General features: G+C 39.3%; 3 protein-coding genes across 11 annotated transcripts in view; 2 read left to right on the top strand and 1 right to left on the bottom strand.

Annotated features, from left to right (window-relative positions):
- The window catches only part of LOC117661240 (adenylate cyclase type 10), a 96,212-nt gene that overhangs the window by 48,454 nt on the left and 22,742 nt on the right, over positions 1–25,016 (top strand). Inside the window, exons 18-21 of one of the 3 annotated variants that reach the window (XM_087891152.1) lie at positions 6,623–6,738; positions 8,237–8,354; positions 9,098–9,293; positions 9,688–9,802. In XM_087891152.1, coding sequence (XP_087747278.1) covers positions 6,623–6,738; positions 8,237–8,354; positions 9,098–9,293; positions 9,688–9,693 — 436 coding nt within the window. In that variant the 3' untranslated portion in view covers positions 9,694–9,802. Of the gene's footprint in view, positions 1–6,622; positions 6,739–8,236; positions 8,355–9,097; positions 9,294–9,687; positions 9,803–17,487; positions 17,677–25,016 lie in introns of all 3 variants that reach the window. The other 2 variants (XM_087891154.1, XM_087891153.1) reach the window with 2 other exon arrangements.
- Positions 1–25,016, bottom strand: part of LOC148114757 (uncharacterized) — a 167,609-nt gene that overhangs the window by 132,695 nt on the left and 9,898 nt on the right. For 4 of the 7 annotated variants that reach the window (XM_087891169.1, XM_087891163.1, XM_087891164.1 and 1 more), the window contains exon 2: positions 5,741–5,820. The gene's annotated coding sequence lies outside the window, so the exon portion shown is untranslated. Of the gene's footprint in view, positions 1–5,740; positions 5,821–6,667; positions 6,766–6,817; positions 6,854–7,675; positions 7,756–25,016 lie in introns of those variants that run through there. The other 3 variants (XM_087891168.1, XM_087891162.1, XM_087891165.1) reach the window with 2 other exon arrangements.
- LOC117661076 (flavin-containing monooxygenase 5-like) overlaps positions 24,499–25,016 on the top strand; it is a 105,664-nt gene continuing 105,146 nt past the window's right edge. The window contains exon 1 of the mRNA XM_060690179.2: positions 24,499–24,825. The gene's annotated coding sequence lies outside the window, so the exon portion shown is untranslated. The remainder of the gene's footprint in view (positions 24,826–25,016) is intronic.

Raw genomic sequence — 25,016 nt, 5'->3', positions numbered from 1 at the left:
GTTGTATGTTTATTTATTTTTTTTACAAAAAATGTGGCTTTCAGAATAACAGAGTTGGATGGGAACTTGGAGGTCATCTAATCCAGTGGTCCCCAACCTTTTTTGGCTTGGCAGCCTGGCGAGGGGAGAGGGGATAGTTCCCTGTGAGTGGTAGGTGGGTGTACGCAAGTGTGCACGCTCCATTTGTGCAAGTGGCGGGTGTGTGCACCTACTACTCCCACAAAGGGAGCTTCATACATGAGTGCACTGGTCGCCGCTTCAGCAAGGGAGCTTCATGCATGAGCTTGCCCGCTGGTTTTGGTTTTAATGATAATTGGATCTAAACTGAATTAAATAAAGCCAAGGTAGTCCAAGATTGCATCAACAGAGGGATAGTATCAAGATTACGTTAAGAAACACTTTATACTGCGCTGGTGAGTCTGCACTTGGAATACAGCATTCAGTTCTAATCAGCATAATACAAAAAAAGAATCACAATACAAAAAAAGAAGCAATGGACAGAAGCTTGTTAAAGAGAGAGCCAGTCTAGAACTAAGGAGACTAGGAGTGACATAACAATGTTCCAATATTTAAGGGGCTGCCACAAGGAAGAGGGTGTCAACCTGTTCTCCAAAGAACCTGAAGGCAGAACAAGAAGCAATGCATGGAAACTAATCAAGGAGAAAATCAACCTAGAACTAAGGAGAAACTTTGTGACAGTGAGAATAATTAATCAATGGAACAATTTGCTTCAAGAAGTTGTGGGAGATTTTAAAGAAGAGATTGGACAACCATTTGTCTGTTTTTCTGAGAAATGTTCCTGACAGTGAGAACAATTAATCAATGGAATATCTTGCTATCCAGAGTTGTTTGTGCTCTCATCACTGGATGTTTTCAGAAAAGATTGGACAACCATTTGACCAGGATAATATAAGGTCTCTTTCCTTAAGCAGGGGCTTGGACTAGAAGACCTCCAAGATTTCTTGCAGCACTATGCTATGACTTCTGGAAACAGAAATTAACCATATAGATTGGATCCATATAAGTTGATAAATTTAAATTCAGTTTGTGAGTCTGTAGTCTAGTGAATTCTGTAAATATTATATTAACAGAATAACAGAGTTGGAATGGATCTCAGAGATCTTCTAGTCCAACCCCCTGCTCAAGCATTAGTATCCTTTTTCTAATTCTAGAGCAGGACCTGGTTAGATAACCATATGTGCCCCCCCCTCTTTTCTCCTTCATAATTCTTGCTGCAAATCCAAAATTGAGATTTGTTTTGTGGGAAAGGTGCACAAGGCCTTTTGCACCTCAAAGTCACCAAAGTCACAATTGCCCAAAAGATACTCATGCAATGAGAAATCAAGGTTAAACCCATGTGAATGAAATAATACAATCATTGGTCCATCCTAATTTTAAAAAACCCAAATACATACTTCTGATGTGGCCTTGAAATTTTGTCTGCTTTGGTCCCAAGTAAGGGCAGCATTTTGCCCATCTCCCACTGATAATCTCCCAATAAATGATAGGGTTTCTGAAAAGTAATTTATAAATAACTTAACAAGCAACAAGACATAGTTTTTACTTGACTGACATAGTAGAAGTAGCAGTCTATTTACAGAATATAGGATAATTGAGCTGAAGGGACCTTGAAGGTCTTTTAGTCTAACCCTCTGCAGGAAACCCTATATCCATTCTGGAGAAATGGCTGTCCTAATCTCTCTTTAAATACTTCCTGTGATGGAGCACCCACAACTTCTGGAGGCAAGCCAGTTGACTGATTAACAGGAAATTTCTCCTTAATTCTTGGTAGGACCACTCTTTGATAAACTTCCTTCTGTTACTTCTTGTCTTGCCTTCAGGTGCTTTGAAGAATAGGTTGAATGTAAAATGTAAAATTTGTTACTACCGGTTCTGTGGGGGTGGCTTGGTGGAGGGGGGAGTGTAATGTGACTGGGTGGGCGTGGCCAATTTTTTTTTTACTTTTAAAAGCATTTTTTCTACAATCTCTTTAGCCAAAGAGATTGTAAAAAATGCTTTTAAAAGGCTCTGACGATCACAGCTGAGTTGCGCAATCATCAGAGACTTTTTTTTTTTTTTTACTTTTAAAAGCATTTTTTCATGGCAGGAGCTTTATACATCCCAGTCAAATGGTTTTCCCATCTCTTTTTGTAAACCTCCAGTGATGGAACACCTGGAACTCCAGAAGGCAAGCTATTCCATTGATTAATTGCTCTCACTGTCAAAAAATTTGTTCTTTCTTCTATGTAGAACCTCTCTTTAACAAGCTTCCACCATTATTTCTTGCTCTGCCCTATGATGCCTTACAGAATAAATTAATCCCCTCTTCTTTGTGACAGCACTTCAAGTACTGGAATATAGTTAGCTCTGTCCTGATCCTTTTCTTCGATAAGATAGACATAGAGCTTTCTCAACCATTACATAATTTAGCCTCCAGACCTTTTATCATGTTTGTTGCTCTTCTCTACACACTTTCCAGGATCTCTTTTTTTGTATCATGGTGACCAGAACTAGATGCAATGTTCCAAGTATGGTGTATTACTTCTCATGTCTTAACACTATCACTCTGTTGATGCATCCTGGCAGTTGCAGCACATTGCTGGCTCATAATTAAGTGGTGCTCCACTAGAGCACCTAAATCCCTGTCACAGTTACTATTGTTAAGCCAGGGACTGCTTATTCTATACCTACACATTTGATTTTTCTTTTCTCTTTTTTCCATGTTTTATTAATTTTATTTATATTCAATCCAGTTTTCATCAAACAGTGTTTGGTCTGAGTACAGTAAGTTTTCATCAGTCATAATATTCATTTTTGTTATAGCATTCATCACAATAATAGCAGTAGTACAATAACATAGTAATATAATCACAATGATACTTAACATCCTCCTCTTTAACAATTCTCCTCATTAGGATTCCCTCTTTTAATTTCTCTTCCTTTCTAACTTCTATCTTTCTTATCTAACCATCAGACCTCTATAAAATCAAGTTTATCCCATTTCAAAGAACAACAAAAAGCATAAGAAAAAAGAAAACTAAATAAAATAAAAAGACGGGGAGATGGGAGAGAAAAACCGCTCAAAGTAACACCAGGGAAAGGGAAATCATCCCTTCATCATTTCTTGCCTGCTTCAGCCTTATTGTTGCTATGCTTTAAATAGAAAAGGGAGGGGAGGAAAGCAAAACCAAACACCGCTAAAGAATAGAAAAAGAACATCTAACCATTGTCTATTGCCTGCCTCAGTGTTTTATTTGCTATGCTTTTTTTTGGCCTGCCTCCCATATTCCTCCCTTACATCTCTGATTCTATATCTATTTCCTGAATATTTGATCTAACTATTGCTCCCCTCTCCACCCTCTTCAACTGCCTGGTTTCAAAGCTTCCTATCCCTGCCCCTTTCTTCCTTTCCAAGATATCATCCAACCCTCTCAATATATTTCTCCCCAAGTTTTCTTCATCCATCGCTATTATTTTCGTTATTATCTCCTCTTTTTCTTCTTCCTCATTCTTCTTCTTTTTGTTGGTTCCTTCCTTTCCTCTATTGTTTCCTCATTTTCCAACAGAATTTGATCTTCGCTTAATTAGTCCTTGTATGGAGTTTTCTATTTTTTCCATAGCCTCTTTAAATCCTCTTTCCATCCTGTCCATTGCTATTTGAAAAAGTAAATCCAATTCCTTTACTATTCCAGTCATTTTTTATGAATCTCCAGGGAGAAGATGTTAAAAATTGAGGTATAAAGTTCTTTTTTTATCTTTTAACAGTCTCTATTATTCTCCAGTTCCAAATACTCATTTGTACATCTGTGTCCTATCAAAAAACTGCAGTGCTTACAGCTTATACTCTTTCCACTTTCCACTGTGTTTTCCTCAGTAAACAAGTCCCAGATGCAGACAGCTTATCTAAGTCTTTAAAAAAGTCTTACAGCACTGTTTATGCTATCCAATGTCATAATCAAGTTTCGTTTTTCCACTTTCTTTCACTTTCCCTCTGAGTTTTACTTTGGCCAGGAGATGTCACTGTTGCACTGTTTTTCTTCTATTCCTTTCCCTTGGCTTGCTTTGTCTGGTAGTCTCCCCCCCCCCCCCTTTTTTTTTTTTTTCCTTTACGATTCCGGAGCCAACTAAAGTTTATAAAATAAAGTTTATAAAATAAAGTTTATAAAATCCTTAGATGACCAATCCGTTTTCCTCCTTTTAACATTTTAATGTCCAATTAATCAAAACAATCAACACTCCTTATTTCGGATCTCTTTCTGCTCTGAGCTTATGCACCACTGATTTAGGGGGTAGAGGTTTGACAGAGCCACCCCCTCCTTTTTCAGCCCCACTGTTAGTCAGTCTTTTTAGAAAGGGGCATTTCTGACAGAAGCTAAAATATTAAAATTTCTCACCCAGCCAACACACTGTTCTTTCTCTATTTTCAGTCTTTCTTCATTCTCTTCTTTGGAGCTGCCACAGCCTTGAACGGCACAATGTCCATCTTTTTCTCTTTGCCGAATTGAGAGCTTTCCCTGGTCCAAACAAGGAGGTTAGCGAACTCCTTGTGAACAACAGGGCATTTTTCTCTTCACCATCTCTTCAGGATGGCTTAGATCCGTTTGGATCCTCTGGCATAAGGAATTCGGCGAACTTCCATAGAGCTTATGGAAGACTCGTCCGTTCCGCTCCAATGTCAGCTCCTCCCTCACATTTGATTTTTCTTGCCTAAGCACAGGACCTTACTTTTCTCACCACTGAACTGCATCTTATTGGATAGGGCCCAGTGTTCAAACCAAGATTGTTCTGGGTCTTGAGCCTATCTTCTAAAATGGGTGTCAAACTCAATTTCATTGAGGGCCGCATCAGGGTGGATGTTGCTAGCTCGACATAACTAGTCTCAGGGGCACCAGTGGCGGCCCGGCTGGGGCTGGGGGGATTAATTGTCTCCAGTAGAGGAAGGCGCTCCAGGGAGAGCGCCAAACCCTTGTTCTCCAAAGGAGCCTTGCCATCTACTGGTGGCCAAGTGCTAAGGCAGGACTTCCCTCCCTCCCTCCCTTCTCCTTCCCTCTTTATTCTCCTTTCTTCTTCCTTTCCCTCTATCCTTCTTTTTCCTTCCTTGCTCTTTTCTCATCTTTCCTTCTTTTTCTTTTTCTTTCTTCTTTCCCTTTCTCCTTTCCTGTCCCTTCTTGGATGCTCAAATGGAAAAGGGGAAATATTTCTCCTTTTGTTTTATTTTGCTTTCAGTTTGTTTTGCTAGCCCGCTACCAGCAAAACGGAACCCAGGGGCCCTAGGCCCCATTTTCAGCCTGGATGGCCTCCTGAAGCCCTCTGCCAGCCCTGATTTTGGCTTAGATGACCTCCTGAACCCCTTGGCCCCCATGGGCTCCATTTTCACTGATAGAGGGCTGCAGGAGGCCATCCAGGCCAAAAACAGAGCCTGGGAGGACCATGCGCAGCCCTCCCAAGCTCCATTTTCGCTGGCAGAGGCACCACGGGTCAGTCCTTCGCCATTTCCATGGCTGCCCGTGGGCCAGAATTATGCACCCCACAGGCCAGATGTGGCCAATGGACCTTGAGTTTGACACCTCTGGCAATTCCTTCCAGCTTCGTGTCATCTGCAAATTTTATGAGTTCCCCTTCTATCCCATCATTCTAGATCATGTATGAAGATGTTGAAGAGTACTGGACCTAAGACAGAATCTTAAGATACCCCACTTCATATTTCATCCCATGTCAATGTAGTTTCATTGAAGATTACCTGCTGAGTGTGGTTGGTCAGTCAATTGAGAATCCATCTGGTGGTGGAGTCATCTCCTTCTTTTTTCCAAGCTTCAGTAACTAGGAAAAGAATCATGGTTGTCACTAGATCAAGAAAAGCAAGGGTTTAATTCTTAACAGGTATCAAAGTATTTTAACATAGTGGAAAAATTAGGAGAGAGCCTCTATTTTGGCAACCTTTTTTCAAAAAATTTTCCCACTCTGCAGTGAAACTTCAAAATAGTTTTCACTGACATCAATAGGAGCTGTTTTATGTTTCATTATAGTGAAGGAGTATTCACTCTTGATGTGTTTTTAGTGTGATTCCAGGCATTGCAAACAACACACATACTACATGGATGTGCTTTGCCCACTTTGGGCTTTACTGCTATCCCTTCCTGGTATATAACACCAACATACTAATCCAAGCCAAATAAGTCTTCAAGATGAAATACATTTCTTACGTTGCTTAAATTGTGGATAATGTACATGAAATATTTCAATACCCATGCAAATATGTCTATAATGTAAACTACATATGTAAGTCATACATAAGAGAATGTTTTTACATACTTATATTACATACATATAGAGAAAAATAAACCTATATGTGAATGAACAATTTGGCCAATATATTATATTTATTTAGTTGCCAAATATATATAGTCATCCATATCATGTGTTTTGGTTTGATTCCCAGCACAAACCCTACCAATAACAACAATAAGTTGTTAAGAGGGTCCATGTTTATATATAATGCTTACACTACTGTCATCCTCAGGCACACACATAGTTACCAAGTTTTCACAACAAACCAAGACAACCCTTTTGGGAACCAGCTTCTTGCAGCTGCATAGAAATGTTTCCTCCTGCTTCTTCTTAGATATCAAGATTCTGTGCAAGTGTTGAGTTGCCTAGAAGATCTCACCTTTCGAGATGACAATATTATTGGACAGTCACTCTTCATTTCGGGGTGTCTGAACATTATACTTTATGCTGGTAAATCCAGAGTCCTTTAAACAGTATCTAAAATGCATGTTTCAATTAAGAAAAACAAATTAAAAACAATTATATCTACCTTTCAACAAAATGTTGTCAAGGCAGTGGGTGTATCTGTACAATAATTAAAAGACAAACAATAGAAGAGCATTTTTAAATCTGAAAAGAAATAATCTGTGAAAAGACCAGTCTTATCTCGCAGAATGATGGCTATAGATATTTACTCAGAATTAAACAGTACTGATTTCAGTGGGCTTACTTAAAGAGAGAATGTAGAATTGAGGTTGTGCTCCAAAACAGATTGTTCTAGGATCAGAACCCAGGAGATTCCATGAAGTGGGCTGCTTCACGAAACCCTAACAATTACTACTTGGGGGGCTGTCTTTGTGCTCTATCAATCTGCTCTAATTTCTGAACTCTCTTGTTCAGAGTTCTAAAAAATTTTAAAGTCTACATAATCACTTATACCATCACTAAATTTAAATGTAATTTTCGTTATTAAATATTCCACATAACCCTAGAAGGTAGATCACTATCAATGTTAACATTAACATATAATCAGAAAAAAAATCTGTTAAGGAACCCAAATTGTAATTTGTTAGCCTTCACAGCCACCTGCTAACCAGTTCCACCCAATAGTCAGTAATGTGACCAAGTCTTGGTCATGTCCATATAATCCATATATACCAGGAGTTGAGATTGACTTGAAGAAAGCTTTACTTCTTAGACACAGGATAAGCTTAGGAAATATAATTTCAGGTTAGGTATCACCTGAATATGTAACTTTAATAGTAAGGTTATATATTATTTTAATATTAAGGACTTTGTGCAAATATAGAAAGGTCAAAAAAGTTCATTTTAACATTAACAAATTAGCCAACATGATTACCATCAGAAATATTTTGAAAATAAAAAGACACTAGTATGAGATACTAACAGTCATCCTTGCAGAACTTCTCTCTTTTGACACTCAAGGCAAATTAGAGTCTCTTGCAGTATTTTCACCCCGTGGCATGACTTGATCCAGGAGCAGAAAGCAAGACAAAAAGATCCACATATCAGAGAAGAAAAGCTTTATTAATCAGATCCAAATATTTTGACAGATATTTTTCAAGAGCAAATCTTGAAAACTTGTCAGGCCTCATTAATAATTTTTTTTTTTCACAAAACATGGCATTTTTATCTCTTTCTCTTTTTTGATCTTTGACTTTTCATGTCTGGCCTACTCTTGTTGTTATACCTCTGTATGCCCAGAGATATTAAGCTATTGCCAAATAGGCATTGCAGATCTGCTGATATTTGCTATGCATACAGTATTACTAGATTCCATGAACAATATAGTTGTTCCACTGAATTTTTCTTCAAATGATGCAACTGTTAATAATATTGATATATGTTATCTTCTATGTGCTATTGAACATTTGTAGATATTCAGCTTTGACTGGAATCATACCCAGCGATACATGCTTAATGATACTTTTTTCCCCCTTCCCCCCAGGATTTTGTTTTAAGCCATTTAAGTACTGCCAGGATTTTATTCTCGCTAATGAAACAAACTGCATCCTCATGTCTCAGAACAACATCATGTTGAGTTTGTATTCTTCTCTGGCAATTTGGTAACTTTAATTTTTTGTAATGCTATTATATGACATGATAGTTCTTCCTTTTTATGTTGTAAGATAGAAATTTATAGTTGATCCATGGCTTACTGGAACTCAGTGTTACTGTTGGAGGCTGCACTGTTCTCTATGGATATATGTATCTGAATCTTCCTCTGACCTGACTAATGATTATTGAAACATATTTTAAACTATAACAGAAATGGGATTTTCTGTGAAAGAGTCGTAAAGGGTTGATATAGAAAGGAAATTAATTCTCTGCCTATACCCCACTTATTTCTTGTGGTTAAGTCACGAGGAGCCAAAGAATTAATTACACACTTCCAATCTACTAGACACTGTTGCATACCAAATTAATTAATTCTTGTCATCTGATAGTAAATTGTTTAACTTAATTTAATTAAATGAATAATTGGGTCAGCTAGAACTTTTTGTACTGTATGACAAAAAAACCCTGTAATGGATTTCCAGGGACTAATGTTACCAATGTATAGTATAATTCTAACTCTGAATCTTATAAACCATATTCCTATCAACTTCCATCATCCATTTCTCTTTTTGCAACATTAGTTTGTTTTTTGAGAAAATAAGTACATTTCTAAACTATGAAAGGAGTGGAGAGTATAAAGATATATATTTTTGGCCTTGATGTCCTTTCATTCTGAAAACTCATGTTTCTATATACCTCATTAGGAAAGGGTTGACTCTCCTTCTACCTAACGTGTGAGTTTATCATTTAGGTTTGCCAGACTTCAGCAATGGGATAAATTCATAATACCATTTGAAAAAGCAAGGCGGTTGGTGAGGAGAACATGTGCTTCACTCTGTTCTAACCATGGATTCTGTAAGTTGGTAGAGTGTGAGATTCTGTTGTTAAGAAAATATATAGAAGAGAGGCCTGACAAAGTCCGTGAGATGCATAACAGGATAACAAAGGTGAGGAATTCAGAGATGGGTATGCAGAAATTTATTTACTTATTTAGCAATTTCTTGCAAGCACAAACAGTGGACTGTCAAATCAGTCCTCTGATATTTTCATAATCAGTTTATAATTTCATCTAAAATCTTTTTTGTTTTACTTTAGCAGATATTAAATGATAAGCATTATTATTTTAACAGCAACAAGAAGTTTGGCTTATGATAACTAAAAAAATATTTCTAATGCTGCTTCTAAAACCCACAAAATTGGATTTTAATATATATCTATTATGATCCTTACCATATAAGCTATTTTAGCCTTTATGGCAACAATAGTTCTACAATCTAAGGAAGGAATTGGAATGGTTTGTGATCCTGCTAATTTATTTACTTGGCTCTCCTATTTCTATAGTGCTAGAATCCAAATTATGATAATATCTAAAAAAATTCAGGTATATCTGAATCAAAAGATTGGGAAAGCTCTTCCTATTGGACATCTGCTGGAATAAAGACTTTATAGTTCAAAGGTAATTCTAAGGTGAATAGGGGACAAGGGTTTTGATTTATTTCCTGAAAATAATAATAAACTTCTCCTTGCTGTCTGTATCTTCTATTTCATTTTAGAACATAAGAATAGCAGAGTTGGAATGGACTTTAGAGGTCTTCTAGTCCAACCTCCTACTCATTCTTGACAAATGATTGTCATTCTCTTCTTGAAAATCTCCAGTAATGGAGCACCCAGAAGTTCTCGAGGTTTAATTTTTCTCACTCTCAGGAAATTTCTTTTTAATTCTAGCTTGGATCTCTCTTTAATAATCTTCTATCCATTACTCCTTGTCCTGTCCCTAGGTACTTTGGAGAATACCTTGACCTCTTCTTCTATGTGATACTTTCGCAAGTATGGAAAGATACCTATCATGTCACCCCTAATCCTTTTTGCTAGACAAGACTTACCTATTTCCCTAACCATTCATTATCCTCCAGACTCATTTCATTTCATTTTTTACATTTTATTTGATTTATATACCGCCCTACTCCCGAAGGACTCAGGGCGGTGAACAGGCACAAGATAAAACACATAGAATACAAAAATTTAAGAGCAGAAGTAAAATCGAATTAAATCAATTTAGCCCAAGACAAATTTAAAACCCCAATTAAGAACAAATTAAAATTTACATTAAAAAGAGAATGGAAGACGTTAGGCCAGACCAGCCTGGTGAAATAAAAAGGTCTTGAGAGCGCGGCGGAAGGTGCGTAGATCCGGGATCCTCCGTATCTCTGGGGGGAGCTCGTTCCAGATAGTAGATGCCCCCACAGAGAAGGCTCTCCCCCTGGGGGCCGCCAGGCAACATTGTTTGGCCGACAGCACACGGAGGAGTCCCTCTCTGTGAGAGCGTACCGGCCAGTGGGAGGCCGTTTGCGTAAATAACCAGGCCCTAAGCCATGGAGCGCTCGAAAGGTGGTAACCAAAACCTTGAAGTGCACTCAGAAGACCACCGGGAGCCAGTGCATCTCGCGCAGGAGAGGTGTTACATGGGAGCGCCACGTCGCTCCCATAACCACCTGCGCAGCCGAGCTCTGCGCCAGTTGGAGCCTCCGGGTGCTCCTCCTAATTCTTCCTCTTCTCTGCATTCTTTTTAGAATCTCAACATCTTTTCTCTATCATAGTGACCAGACCTGGATGCAGTATTCCAAGTATGGTCTTATCAGTGCAGTATAAAGCTGTACTAATATTTCATGTGATCTTGATACTATCCCTCTGTTGATACATCTTAGGACTGCATTGTTTTGGGGTTGGTTTTTTTTGGCAACGCTGGCTCATACTTATGTGGTTGTCCACTAGTTCACCTAAGTCCCTCTCACAATTACTGCTACTGAGCCATGAACATGCATTTGTTTTGTCTTGCCTAAGTGTAAGGCTTTACTTTTCCCATCACTGAATTGCATTTTGTCAGATAAGGGTGTGTTCATGTCCTTCTGGATCTTGAGCCTATCATCTGAACCCACTCTTATCCAACAAAATGCAATTCATCAAACATATTTTTTATATTGTGGTAATCAGAAGTGGATGCAGTCTTTTAAGTGTGGTTTTGCTAAGGATTTGTAAATCATTTCTAGAACTTCACATAATCTTGGTCCTACCCCTCTATTAATGCAGCCTAAGATTGCATTGGCTTTTTTGGCTGCCGCCGCACACTGTTGACTTATGTAAGTGATTGTCCACTACGACTTCAAGATCTCTCTCACAGTTACTGGCATTAAGCCAAGTTTCACCTAGCCTGTAGCTATAAAGTTGGGTTTTCTTGCCTAACTGTAAAACCTTACTTTTATTTATGTTTAATTTCATTTTGTTAGATAGGGCCCAATGTTCAAGTCTGCCAAGATCATTTTTGGATCTTGAACTTGTCTTCTGGGGTGTTGGCTATTCCTGCCAGTTTAGTGTCATCTGCAAATTTGATGAGTTCCCCTTCTATTTCCTCGTCTAGATCATTTATGAAGATATTGAAGAATACTAGGCCTAAAACGGAACCTTGGGGTACCCCATTACTTACTTCTCTTCACGTGGACGTAGTTCCATTGAGGACTACAGGTTGAGTATGATTTGCCAGCTAGTATGAATCCATCTGGTGGTGATGCTATCTAACCCACATTTTTCTAGCTTGCTAAGTAGGTGGTTATCTATTTCATCAAATGCTTTACAGAAAACTAAGTACACCATATCCAGAGCATTTTGCTGATCCACTAATTTACTTACTAATTCACTTTGTTGAGGAATGCAATAAAATTTGTTTGGCATGATCTGGTTTTGACAAACCATGTTGGCTACTTGTTATAATTTTGTTTGCTTCTAGGTGTTCACAGATTTGTTGCTTGATTATCTTTTCCAAGATCTTTCAAGATGATTGGTCTGTAATTTCCTGGATCTGTTTTTTTTTTTTACCTTTTTTGAAGATGGGAACCACATCAGCTCTTTCCCAGTTCTCTGATAGTTCCTTGGTGCTCCAAGAACTTTGAAAGATATATTTCAATCGTTCTGAAATCATGTCTGCTAGTTTCATCAGAACTTGGGATGTAGTCTATCGGGACACGATGATTTGAATCCATCTAGAGCAGACAAGTGTTCTCTTACCTTATTTTTGCATATTTTCATTTGCATTCCTGTCATTTACAGTTCTGTTTTTAGTAAGTTGAGTTGTGTTTTCTTTTTGTATGAAGACAGATGCAAAGTATGAATTAAGTCATTCTGCTTTCTCTCTATTGCCTGTTACTTTTTTGCCATCTTCTTCCATTAGTGGACCAATTATTTCTTTGAATTTTTTTCTTGTTTTTTCTGTGTTGAAAGAAACTTTTTTTTATTGTTTTTGACATACGTTGCAAGTCTTACTTCATTCAAAGCTTAGCTTTCCTAACTTCATCTTTGCAGGTTCAGGCTATTTGTTGGTATTCTGCCATGTTGATATTCTGTCCCTCTTTCCATTTTTTTTGTACTGATCCTCTCTCTCAGTTGATCTGAGAGCTCTTTGTGCAACCATCCTGGCTTTTTCTTGAATTTCTTCTTTTTCTTTTTCAGTGATATTGTGCTATACTGGGCTTTTATAATCATATTTTGCAGTTTCTCAAGCTTCTTGAGTTGATTTCCCCTTTAAGATTTTCATTCATTGAATCCTTCCCAAGTTCTCTCTGAGTTTGTAAAAATCAGTTCTTTAACATCTAAGCCATTGGTTTTATTATGTTCTGTTGCTTGTGTCTGTTTTATACTAAATTCTAATATGACATGGTCATCTCCCCTAAAATTCCTGCAACTTTAATTCCTTCTATCACATCTTCTCTCTTGGTAAGAATAAGATCCAGTACAGCTATCCCTCTAGTTGCCTCTTCTACCTTTTGGGTGATGAAGTTGTCAGCTAGGTCAGGAATTTGTTCAATCTCCCACTTGATGCAGAGTTTGTCTCCCAGTTGATGTCAGTATAGTTAAAGTCTCCCATTACTATTGCGGTGTGTTTTCTACATACATTGGTTAACTGATTAGTGAAACATTTATCTATTTCTTCTGCTCTGTTACGTGGCCTGTAGTATACACTTATGGCAATGTCATTCTTTTTTCCTTATGCATTCTGTGCATCTAAACATCATTTAAGGTACTGGGCCTAAGAGAGAACATTGAAGTACCCCACTTCATGCTTCCCTCCATTTAGATGTAGTACCATGGAGGATTATATGTTGAGAGTGGTTTGTCACCCAATTGCAAATCCATTTGGTAGTGATGTCTATCCCACATTTTTCTATCTTATCAAGAAGTAGGCTGTGGTCTACTTGGTCAAATGCCTTACTGAAGTTTAAGTAAATAATGTCCAGAGTATTTCCTATTTCCATTAATTTAGTCACTTTGTCAAAGAATGCAATATCATGATCTTTTAACAAACCCATGTTGATTTTTAGTAATAGCTTTGCTTGTTTCTAGATGTTTGTAGATCCATTGCTTGATTCCTTTTCCAGCATTTTCCCAAGTGCAGCCAGATAGTCTGTAGTTTCTTGGATTCATTTTTCTATTTTTGAAGATTGGAACCAGAACAACTCCAGTCTGCTGGTGATTCCCCCGTGCTCCAGGAGCTTTGAAAGATTTAGTTCAGTGGTTCTGAGATCACGTCTGCCAGCTCCTTTAGAACCCTGGTATACAATCTAACTTGGCCTGGTGATTTGAATTTGTCTACTGTGGATAGGTGTTCTCTTACCATTTTCTTGCCTTTCTTGATTTGCATTCTTATTCTGTCTTTTGATTGGTTGGTCTGTTTTTTCCTTTTGTATAAAATATTCTTTGCACAAAAAAATGAATTTTTAAGTAGTTCCACTTTCTTCTTCTTATCCATTACCTTCTTGTCTTCTTTTTCCATTAGTGGAATGATTGTTTCCTTGACTTTTTTCTTATTTTTCAATTCAGTGATGTGTCTGTCTTTCCTTTTAAAAAATATTTGCCCTTTTTATCTCTCAATTTATCAGAGAGATATTTATGCAACTATAATTTTTATGACTTAGTTTTCTACATCTGAAGTATAACTTCATAATTCACAGCCATCATTAACTCTATCATTGCTGTGATTTTTTGAGTAAATTATGATCAGTCAAACAACAGTTTAAAGTGTTGTGCAAGTTAAATGAGACTTCCAATGCATGGTTTTACACATGTTCTGTATTCCAGCATTCAACAGCCTCAGTTACCATGGCCAGTGATGAAGAATGCTAGCTAATGTAGTTCACAAATCTTTGGAGAGACATAAATGGTGCATTTTCATTCCAAGATCACATAACAACTCAGGGTTTCCTTTAACCCTGACACAATGATGCTCTGCAAATCATTCTTAAATAATATCCTCATTATATTGTCTATATCTGGTCCCCAGCCCCAAACGAAGGCAGCTTATATCTGGTATTCCACTTTTCAAAATAGTATTTTGCCCTTTCCCAACACATTTTTTTTTCCTGTGGGCATGATCTAGGACACTTCCTTGACAATATGATTATGATTTGATCAAGGGCCAGATCTGCCCAATTATTTATTATTGTTATTTGCCCATCTAAAACCACAATTCCTCAGCAGATCATAAAAACAATAAAACTGAAACCTGTACAAGTAATAAAACCATCAACCTTGGGATGTTTCACAACAAATCAAAATGAAGTCCAGTAAGTGCTGATTTGCAATCTCTGTAATTTGTGGATCTGAATTTGCCTCTCCTGAGATAACAAGGCTAGATATGTCTCAATAACTTCCAAAGAATCTGTCCAGCCAGAGTCCAACTTCAAGCAAGGCCAAGGAATTTTATCTGACATATATATTCCTTGCTGAATATATTCCTTACAGTGGCCCTGCAAGGGCTTTCCCGGCTCCTCCTTATGCAAAAGGGACCTGGTCACCTGAAACAGAGTTACTAGGCAGCTATCTGCCAATACAGTAGGGTAGAGAAGTAAGTATGCTTCACTGCCCTTATTGTCACAAGGTAAATCCTAATACAGGCTCTGACCTTTGCATGGGTGACTTCATTGTCTGCTTCAGACTGCAAGAGGCACAATCATCTCTACTCATGTTGCTGAGTGCTGCCATCTATGGCTATTTTGGCTTGGGCTGCAGGAGGGTCAGGCACCTAGCTTCTGCAGAAATGTGTCCTTGAGTAATGCCTGATTTGCATTGGTTTAATTCTTTTGAAAGAGTCATAGAATAACAGAATTGCAAGAGACTGTGGAGATCTTCTAGTCCAACCCCCCGCTCAATCAAGAAACCCTATACTATTCTGGACAAATTGTTGTCCAATCCTGTATTTAAATCCTCCAGTAATTTCCATGTCCACCACAACTTCTGCAGGCAAGCAGTTTCACTGATTAATTGTTCTCACTATCAGGAAGTTTCTTCTTAATTCTAGCTTGGATTTCTCTTTAATAATCTTCCATTCATTATTTCTTGTCAGGCTCTCAGGTACTTTGGAGAATTTGTCCTCCTTATTGTCCACTTTATTGACCAGAAACTCACTCTACCAACCCTAATTTAAAGCATTTTCAGCACTAAACATCTAGACAGGTCTTCTTCCAAAGTGGATGTTGGATTAGATAAGAGTATATATCAATATTGTGTTTTCTACCATGTTTTCCCAAAAATAAGACAGGGTCTTATTTTGTTTTGAACCCCAAAATAAGGGCTTGGCCTTATTATCGGGAGGTCTTATTATTTCGGGGGTACAGGAGGCCCAGGGTGGCCTGCGCACTCACAGCCGGGAGTCCAGCAAGGAGAGGCTCCCTTCGCACGCTGCCATCAAGCCCCTCCCCTCCCGCGGGGTGTGTGTGTAGAACGCGAGTGGGCTGAAGGCACCAAGCCGTGTGAGTGCCTGTCCCCACCCCCCACTCGCATGCCTCCCAGGTCTCACCACGTCGATGTGGGCGAAGACAATGAGCACCAGATCCTTGAGGAGCTCGTAGCCAATGCCGCCAGTGCCCACCACCAGCACCTGCACAGAAGCCACGGCCTGGGCCAACTCTCCCTGCAGGGTCCAGCTCCAGCTCCAGCTGTCACCATAGAGTGGGAAGCACACTCCCAGAGCGGCGGCTGCCCTGGCTGGGGTTTAGAAGCCGCAGAGGCAGAGTTTGGGGGAGAGAAAGAAAGACTTCTGCTGCTTCCGCTGCTTTCCTTGCATGCAGCCAAAAGCAGAAGCAGCAGAAGTCTTTCTTTCTCTCCCCCAAACTCTACCTCTGCAGCTTCCAAACCCCAGCCAGTGCAGCCGCTGTTCTAGGAGTGTGCTTCCCACTATATGGTGACAGTTGTCGGAGGCCTCCCCTTCCCCCATGTTCCTCTCTGCTCCAGTTGCCCCACGGTCCCCCTGAGTGCTGACCAACTGGAGTGCCTGCCGGTGAGCCCGGGAAGCCCCTCCACCTCAGGAGTCACCAGACTGGATGGTGACCAGGCCAGACTCTTCCTGGGAAAGGGAGCCTTGTGGGAGTCTTGTCCACCCTCCCTTCCTCCTGCAGGACCCACTTACTCTTTCCAGGTGCCCGGCAGCGAGACACCAGGCAGCCACGCCGAGGGCAGCCCTGACAGACACAGCTCGGCCAGCCCAGCCATGGCCAATGCTCCTTACCCACGGCTAAGCTTGGCCATAGGGGGCCTTTGGGCCTCCGCAGGCAGCAGCAACACCTGCAGTGCCTCAGCCATCCCTGCCAAGAGACCCGCGCCCAGCTGCGGGACTTGCCAGGTCTGCTGTTGTAGTCCTCCGTGACTGTCTGCCATGCATGGAGGCCTCTCTGCCGCCAGTGGTCGCCCTGCCAAGGAAGCCTCGAGACGGCAATGCCTGCGCTGGGGCTGCTGTGGCGGGCGCTCAATAACACAAGCTATGTGGACGTGGCACCTGGGCACAGAGGAGAGCGGGTGGGCCGCCCCCATAGTGCAATAGCAGGCGCTCGAGATCTACAGTCGGTGCCGTGGGCGGCAGAAGGGGCGGGGGCACAGGAGTTCACAGGGATGTGGCTGCCTTGGGAGGGTTGAGGAGGGCGAGGGACCTGTGTGTGTGTGAGAGAGAGAGACAGATGGGGGAAGCTTATTTTCAGGGGAGGGTATATATTAAGACAGTAATTATTTTGTTTCTCCTTATGATTTTTTCTTCAGAAATTATCTTTATGCCTCTGGTTACATACCCAACACTCTCACATGACTATTCATTGTTTTTAATAGAATTTGGATCAGATAATGAATCAGTGTTCTATAAGCCCAGTGTACTATTCCAGGGTTTACCACCTGAAGGCCTATGTCCAGCTGATGCTTGGAAATGATGAACTCAGCCAAAGCTTTCTTGAGAAGGGATTCTACAGTAGTGATATCTATGGGAATCGTTTGGAGAGATCCTGGCTAGAGATTAGCAAGGTATTTCTTTAAAACTGATTACAAATCAGAGATCAATAGAACATTTTTATATAAACCTATCATTTACAATCTTTCAGAATATTAAATTTAAGGATCTAGTCTTATTTTTACATATATTTGTGTATGTGAATAGACATAGATAATTCATTTTTTAAAAAGAGGAAATTAGTCCTATTTAAAAACTTGATTGACAATTAGATTATATTTCAACTATGTACAGCAAAGTAGATATAATAGAATAGCAGGGTTGGAAGAGACCTTGGAGGTTTTAACAGATTAACAGAGTTGGAAAGGACCTTATAGGTCATCTAGTACAACCCCCTTGCTCAAGCAGGAGACCCTACATCATTTCTGACAAATGGCAGTCCAATCTTTTCTTGAAAGTCTCAAGTGATGAAGCTCCCACAACTTCTGAAGGCAAGCTGTTCCATTGGTTGATTGTTCTCACTGTCAGAAAGTTCCTCCTCATTTCTAGGTTGAATCTCTCCTTGGTCAGTTTCCATCCATTATTCCTGGTGCGGCCTTCAAGTGCTTTGGAAAATAGCTTGACCCCCTCCTCTCTGTGGCAGCCCCTCAAATATTGGAACATTGCTATCATGTCTCCCCTGGTCCTTTTCTTCACTAGACTAGCCATGCCCAGTTCCTGTAACTGTTCTTCATACTGTATGTTTTAGTCTCCAGTCCCCTAATCATCCTGGTTGCTTTCCCCTGCATTTTTTCTAGAGTCAACATCTTTTTTATAGTTGATGACCAAAACTGGATGGAGTACTCTAAGTGTGGTCTTACCAGGGCTTTATAGAGTGGTATTAGTACCTCACTTGATTATATCCCTCTGTTAATGCAATTTAGGATTGCATTGGCTTTTTTGGCTGCCGCTGCACACTGCTGGCTCATATTTAGCTGGTTGTCCACTAAGACTCCAAGATCCCTCTCACAGTCACTGCTATTAAGCCTGGTTTCCCCCAGTTTATATGTGTGCTTTTGGTTTTTCTTACCTAAGTGTAGGACTTTACTTTTTTCTACACTGAATTTCATTTTGTTAGATAGGGCCCAGTATTCAAATCTGTCAAGATCCATCTGGATCTTGAGCCTATCTTCTAGGGTGTTAGCTATTCCTGCCAGCTTAATATCATCTGAAAATGTGGTGAGTTCCCCTTCTATTCCCTCATCTATTTATGAAGATATTGAAGAGTACTGGGCCTAAGATGGAACTTTATGGCAAGCCACTGCTTACTTCTCTCCATGTAGACTTAGACCCATTAAGGACTACTCGTTGAGTACGGTTTATCAGCCAGTTGTGAATCCATCTGGTGGTGAAACTATCCCACTTTTTGTAGCTTATGAAGAAGTAGGTTGTGGTCTACTTTGTCGAATGCCTTGCTGAAGTCTAAGTATATTATGTCCACAGTATTTCGCTGGTCTATTAATTTAGTCACTATGTTGAAGAATGAAATAAGATTGGTTTGGCATGATCTGTTTTTAACAAATCTGTGCTGACTGCTAGTTATTACTTTTCTCATTTCTAGGTGTTGGCAGATCTGTTTTTTTTATTATCTTTACCGGTATCTTCCCAGGTATTGATGTTAGGCTGATTGGTCTGTAGTTTTCCAAGTCTGTTTTTTTCCCCCCTTTTTTGAAGATGGGAACCACATCAGCTTTTTTCCAGTCCTCTGGTAGTTCCTCGATGTTCCAGGATTTTGAAAGATGTGGTGCAATGGTTCTGAGATGACATTTGCCAGTTCCTTTAGAACTCTGGGATGTAATTCATAAGGTCCTGGTGATTTGTATTTGGGTTTTTTTTTTTTTGGAAGAGTTTGTATTCTTCTATCAGTATGTTCCAGTCATGGGTTTCATCCCACCAAGTTTCTGTTATTCTTACTATTTCATATCTATCTTCGTGTATTAATAGTTCAAGTTCACCCTGTTTGTTTCCCAGACCTTGTGCATTTGTATATAGGCACTTGAGATCTTTATGCCTGACTCTGGGTATGCGTCCAATGTCTCCTATTTGGTATTTGAGTTTGTCTTCCTTCCCATCTCTCCTTACTTCATTATTTGCCTTGCTTTCTATGGGTTTTTGCTTGGAATTAGGTCCTGGAGATCCTAAAGACTGGTCACCTCCCCCCTCAATTTTAGTTTAAAGTCCTGATAAATTGAGCCACTCATTTTCCGAAAACATTCTTCCCAGTCTGTGTGAGGTGCATCCCTTGCCAAAAGTCCATCTTGGAGGTAGTACAGATCATGGTCCAGGAATCCTAAGCTTTTTTGGCGACACCAACCCTTTAGCCAGTGGTTCACTTCTAGAGTAATTTGTTCTCTTGCTGGATGTTGTCCTTTCGTTGGCAGTACAAATGAAAAAAAAAAATTCTTGTGCACCTAAGTCCTTGACTTTCTTGCCTAGCTGCTCATAATCATTCAATATTGTTTTCAAGTTTTTTTGTGTGTGTCATTCGTCTGTACATAATAGTAGTAGAAAGGGGTAGTAGTCTTTTGGTTTTATTGTTTTGGTTAGGTTCTCAGCCACATCTTTGATTTTAGCTCCAGGGAGACAACATACTTCTCTGGATTGACTGGTCTTCAGATGGCAGGTTCTATTCCCCTGAGAATTGAATCTCCTATCACCAACCCTTGCCTTTTTTTTTTCCTAGGGAGGTTTAGGGTTTTTTCTATCTATCAGAAAAGCATTTGATGATGCTACTTTTTTAGGGGCATTTGATGGTACTTCTTTTCTATGTGTCTGCATGTTTTCTTCTAGTGAGAGTCCATGATATTGATTGCTTAGCACCAGTGGGGCTGCTTCAGAGCTTTGGTTTGGACAGGGGTTTTGTACTAGGTTTGTGTTTTTTTCTTTGAGTGACATGTTTCCACCTGTCTTTTTTCTCTAAGGAGTCAACTCTTTTAGAAGTTGTTTGCTCATTATTATGTTCAATTTGGGCATATTCTTTTTGCAAGGTTTGGGATTTCTCATTTTGTAGGTCGAGTTTCAGAGTGATTAGAGGTTCCTCTAGACAGATACAATAGGCAATGGATGAACAGATCAAACTCTTTTCGGTAAACATTAATGGCTTAAATGCCCCAAAGAAAAGGAATCAAATTTTCACAAAATTACGAAAATTAGAAGCAGATGTGATATGTGTGCAAGAAGTACACATTCAAAAAGATTATCAAAAAATCCTAGAAAACCCCAAATTAGGAAAACTATATTTATCTCTGGCCCAAAAAAAGAAAAAAGGAGTAGTGATTTACGTAAAAGATAAAATACAATCTAAACTAGTCTATACCGATGAGCAAGGTAGAGTGGTGATGGTTGAATTAGAAATAGGAAAGAGGAAAATGTTAATTGTAGGGATTTATGCACCTAACCAAAAACTACAGGTTTTTTTTAAAGACCTACATATAAAACTAGCAGAATTAGAATATGATGATATTTATGTAATAGGGGATTATAATGCAATAGTAAATGCAAAGAAAGACTACAAAACTGGGGGGAAAAAACAAAAGAAAAAAGAAATACTTCCAAAAGAATTCTTTAGTATGGCTGAAGAACTAAACTTGGCAGACGTATGGAGGGAAACACATGAAGAAGAGGCCCAATACACCTTTTACTCCCATCCGCATAACTCCTGGTCAAGACTGGACATGGCATGGATGACCCCAAATATCAAAATAGAAGTAGAAAAAATTGAGATAGGCACAAACCAATGGGCAGACCACAATCCACTATTTATAAATTGGAAAGGGGAAAGAAGACGTAAGAGATGGACAATGAACCTAAGATTATGTAAAGAAAAAGAATTTAATTTGATGTTAGAAAAGGAAGTAAAAATATTCTTCCAGATAAATAAAATAGAGGAAACCTCTTTACAAAACACCTGGGATACTTTAAAAGCATATATAAGGGGTCTAGTAATAGCATATATGAGGAAAAAGAATAAAGAGAAGAAAAAACAATTAGATAATTTAGAGAAAGACCTAAAACAAATAGAACAAAAACTCCAGGAAAAGCCCCAGAACAAAACAATAAGAGAAGAATGGGAAATGATTAAGCATAAATTGAATTTGATAAACCAAATAGAACTAGTCCAAAAAATAAAAATGGCGAAACAAAACTATTTCGAATACGCAAATAAAACGGGCAGATGGCTAGCCTATAAACTGAAAAAAGAACAGAAAAAAAGAATGATATACCAATTGAAAGATGATAAAGGAGAAATTCAACATAGTAAAGAGGCCAAAAAAGAAATTATTAAGAAATTTTATGCGAACCTATATAATCAGGGGAAAATAGAGGAAGACAAAATAAAACAGTACATAGGGAAATCAGGAATGCCAAAAATCACAGAAGAACAAAGAATCACTCTCAATAGGCCAATAACCAAAGTAGAACTAGATGAAGTACTGAAAAAGCAAAAAAACAATAAAACACCGGAACCCGACGGGCTACCGGTAGAAATATATAAAACAATGCAAGAAGTATTGGGAGAGAATATGTTGCGATTATATAATGAAGCTATGGAGAAAGCCAAAATACCAAATTCATGGACAGAAGCCATAATAACAATCATTCCAAAAGAAGACACAGATCTCCAGTTAATACAAAACTATAGACCTATTTCATTATTGAATGCCAACTACAAAATATTTGCAGCAATCTTGGCAGAAAGGATTAAATTAGTATTAAATACATATATACACCCAGACCAAAATGGATTTCTGCCAGGACGCCAAATAAAGAACAACATGAGAATAATACTTAATGCTTTAGAATATTATGAATCACACCCGGAGAAGCAGGTAGCGTTGGTTTTTCTTGACGCCCAAAAGGCCTTCGATAACCAAAATTGGAAATTTATGATTGAACAACTACAAAATATGCAAATTGGGGAAAATTTGGGAAAATTATAGCAGAAATCTATACCAAGCAATCAGCAAGGATAATTATGAATGATGACATAACAGACAAATTTAATATAACAAAAGGAGTCAGACAAGGCTGTCCACTTTCCCCCTTACTATATATTCTATCATTGGAAATCCTGTTGAAAAAAATTAGAGAGGACCAAGGAATTGAAGGTTTAAGGATCAATAGAGAAGAATACAAAGTTCAAGCCTTTGCTGATGACTTAGTGTTTTTGACAGAAAATCCTATGGAATCTATACCTAATTTGTTCCAAAAAATAGAAGAATTTGGAGAAGTGGCTGGACTAAAAATCAATAAAAGTAAATCAAAGCTAATTGTTAAAAACCTTACGGAAATCCAAACAAAAGATTTGACAGATAATATACAAATTCAAACAACAAAAAAAATAAAATATCTAGGAATCTGTTTATCTACAAGAACATCAGCAATTAAAGAAAACAATTATGATAAATTACTAGAACAAACAAAGAAAGACTTAGAAAAATGGGAAAATTTACACATTTCATTCCTAGGAAGAATTTCGGCCATCAAAATGACTATATTACCTAAATTTTTATATTTGTTTCAGGTCACCCCAATTAAAATAGATAAACCGTTTTTTGAAAAGCTGAATAAAATAACATCTAAATTTATATGGCAAGGGAAAAGGCCACGAATAAAATTTACCACAGATTTTTTAAAGGGAAAAATGACCAATTTGGGATACAGATGTTCTAACAGATCATTTACAATTTAAAATTTGGGGGACTCAAGTCTAGCTGAAGTTTAAGGTTCTAACATTTAAAGAATGCCTAGTTTAAGGATTTAAAGTTCTATAGTTCAAATTGTCTAGTTTAAAATTTTAAGGGTAGCAGATCATTTAGATTGTCCTGTTGGAAGAAACATCCTTCTGGGTTCTGCTCCAAGTGGGGAAACAGACACTGGAAACATGGAGACTGCTTGGAAAGATGGTTTAATGGTGGACAGGATCACATGGCTTGAGTTCCTGAACAGAAAAGGGCTGATACAGTAAATCTTCGGGTTTTTATGCTCTCTCTGGCTCTGCATTTCTTGGGGCCCCCGAAAGAGTATCCTGATTGGTTGTCAGACTCCCAGGGGGTGGGGGCCTTGCTGGCTGATGCAATCTTCCCAGGTGCCATGTGGTGAGCCTCGGCTAGATGGGTCCCATTGTGTTAGTTTCTGTTGCTATTGTGTTGCAAATGTCCTTTGACAAAGGATTGGGTTTCTGCCTCTGTCCCATTAACAAAGGGTGGGGGGCAGGAAGGTGGGAGCTGCTTCTCCCAGGGAACATGCTTCTCCCAGGGAAATATAATATTCTGCCTTTTTCATATTTCCTAAACTATTTCACTCTTCCAGGAGAGGGGTGGGTGCTAACTTCCTACAGTCCAATTTAAACATTTTTTAGTGTTGAGTGGGCTTAGGTGTGAGGATCGTTCTTAGCCTGTACTGGAATGTTCTTTGATTGTCCCTTCCTTCTTGTGATCCTTTCCCTTCCTGCTTTCTTGTGGGCTTGATTTATCTCTTACTTCTCTGCCTTTATATGTTCTGTACTTGCTACTGTCTACTTGCCTTTTGTTTTGCCTTGTGTCCTGTGTTGTTTTTTTATCCTCCCTTCCTACTTGTTTTTCTCCTGCCACTACCGGATATTCAGCTCTCCCTGCTTTTCTCAGTGTCCCCCACTCCCCCCTTGCTTGTTGGTCTCCTACATTGTTCTGTTGCTGTTCTCAGTCACCGGACCATTGATCCGCTGTGCTGAAATGCTCCACCAACACCAACAGCTTCCGCTTGTATCGATGCTCTCCCGTTGCTGTCCATGCTCCTCTCAGGATCTGCTTCGTTGTGCCGCCTTTCGCTGTCGGCTCTGCCTCTGCTGCGCTGCCGCTGCTCCTTGCTCCTCAGCCACGTGGCTCCTGTTTGCGCTGCTTCTCCCAGCAACAAGACCGCCCAGATGGCCCACGGCAAACTCACCTCTCATCTCTTCCCGTCTTCACAGCCCTCCCCCTCCTCCTCCCTGCTCTTCTCTTTCTTCTCACCGGCTCGCCTTTTCCTTCTCTGCCGGTGGTTGCTTTGCCCTCAATCGGCTTTCCTCTCTGCCCCACGGAAAACTCCCAGGGAGTTTTCGAGTCCAACTCCCTGCTCAAGCAGGAGAACCTATACAATTGCAGGCAAATGGTTGTCCAATCTCTTCTTAAAAATCTCCAGTGCTGGAGCAACCACAGCTTCTGAAGGTAAGCCATTCCACTGATTGTTTTCACTGCCAGGAAAATTTTCCTTAGTTCTGAGTGGATCTCTCTTTCTCATTGATAAGTTTCCATCTGTTACTTCTTGTCGTGCTCGCAGGTATTTTGGAGAATAGGTTGTCCCATAGAATAAGTTTAAAATCCATTGACTGGCTGTCAATTATTGTGAACAATAATTG

Source organism: Pantherophis guttatus, chromosome 3 (assembly GCF_059756535.1).
Source record: "Pantherophis guttatus breed Tessera chromosome 3, ASM5975653v1, whole genome shotgun sequence".
Taxonomy (NCBI): domain Eukaryota; kingdom Metazoa; phylum Chordata; class Lepidosauria; order Squamata; family Colubridae; genus Pantherophis; species Pantherophis guttatus.
Note: the sequence above shows the minus strand (reverse complement) of the source record. Positions and strands in the feature narration are given on the sequence as shown.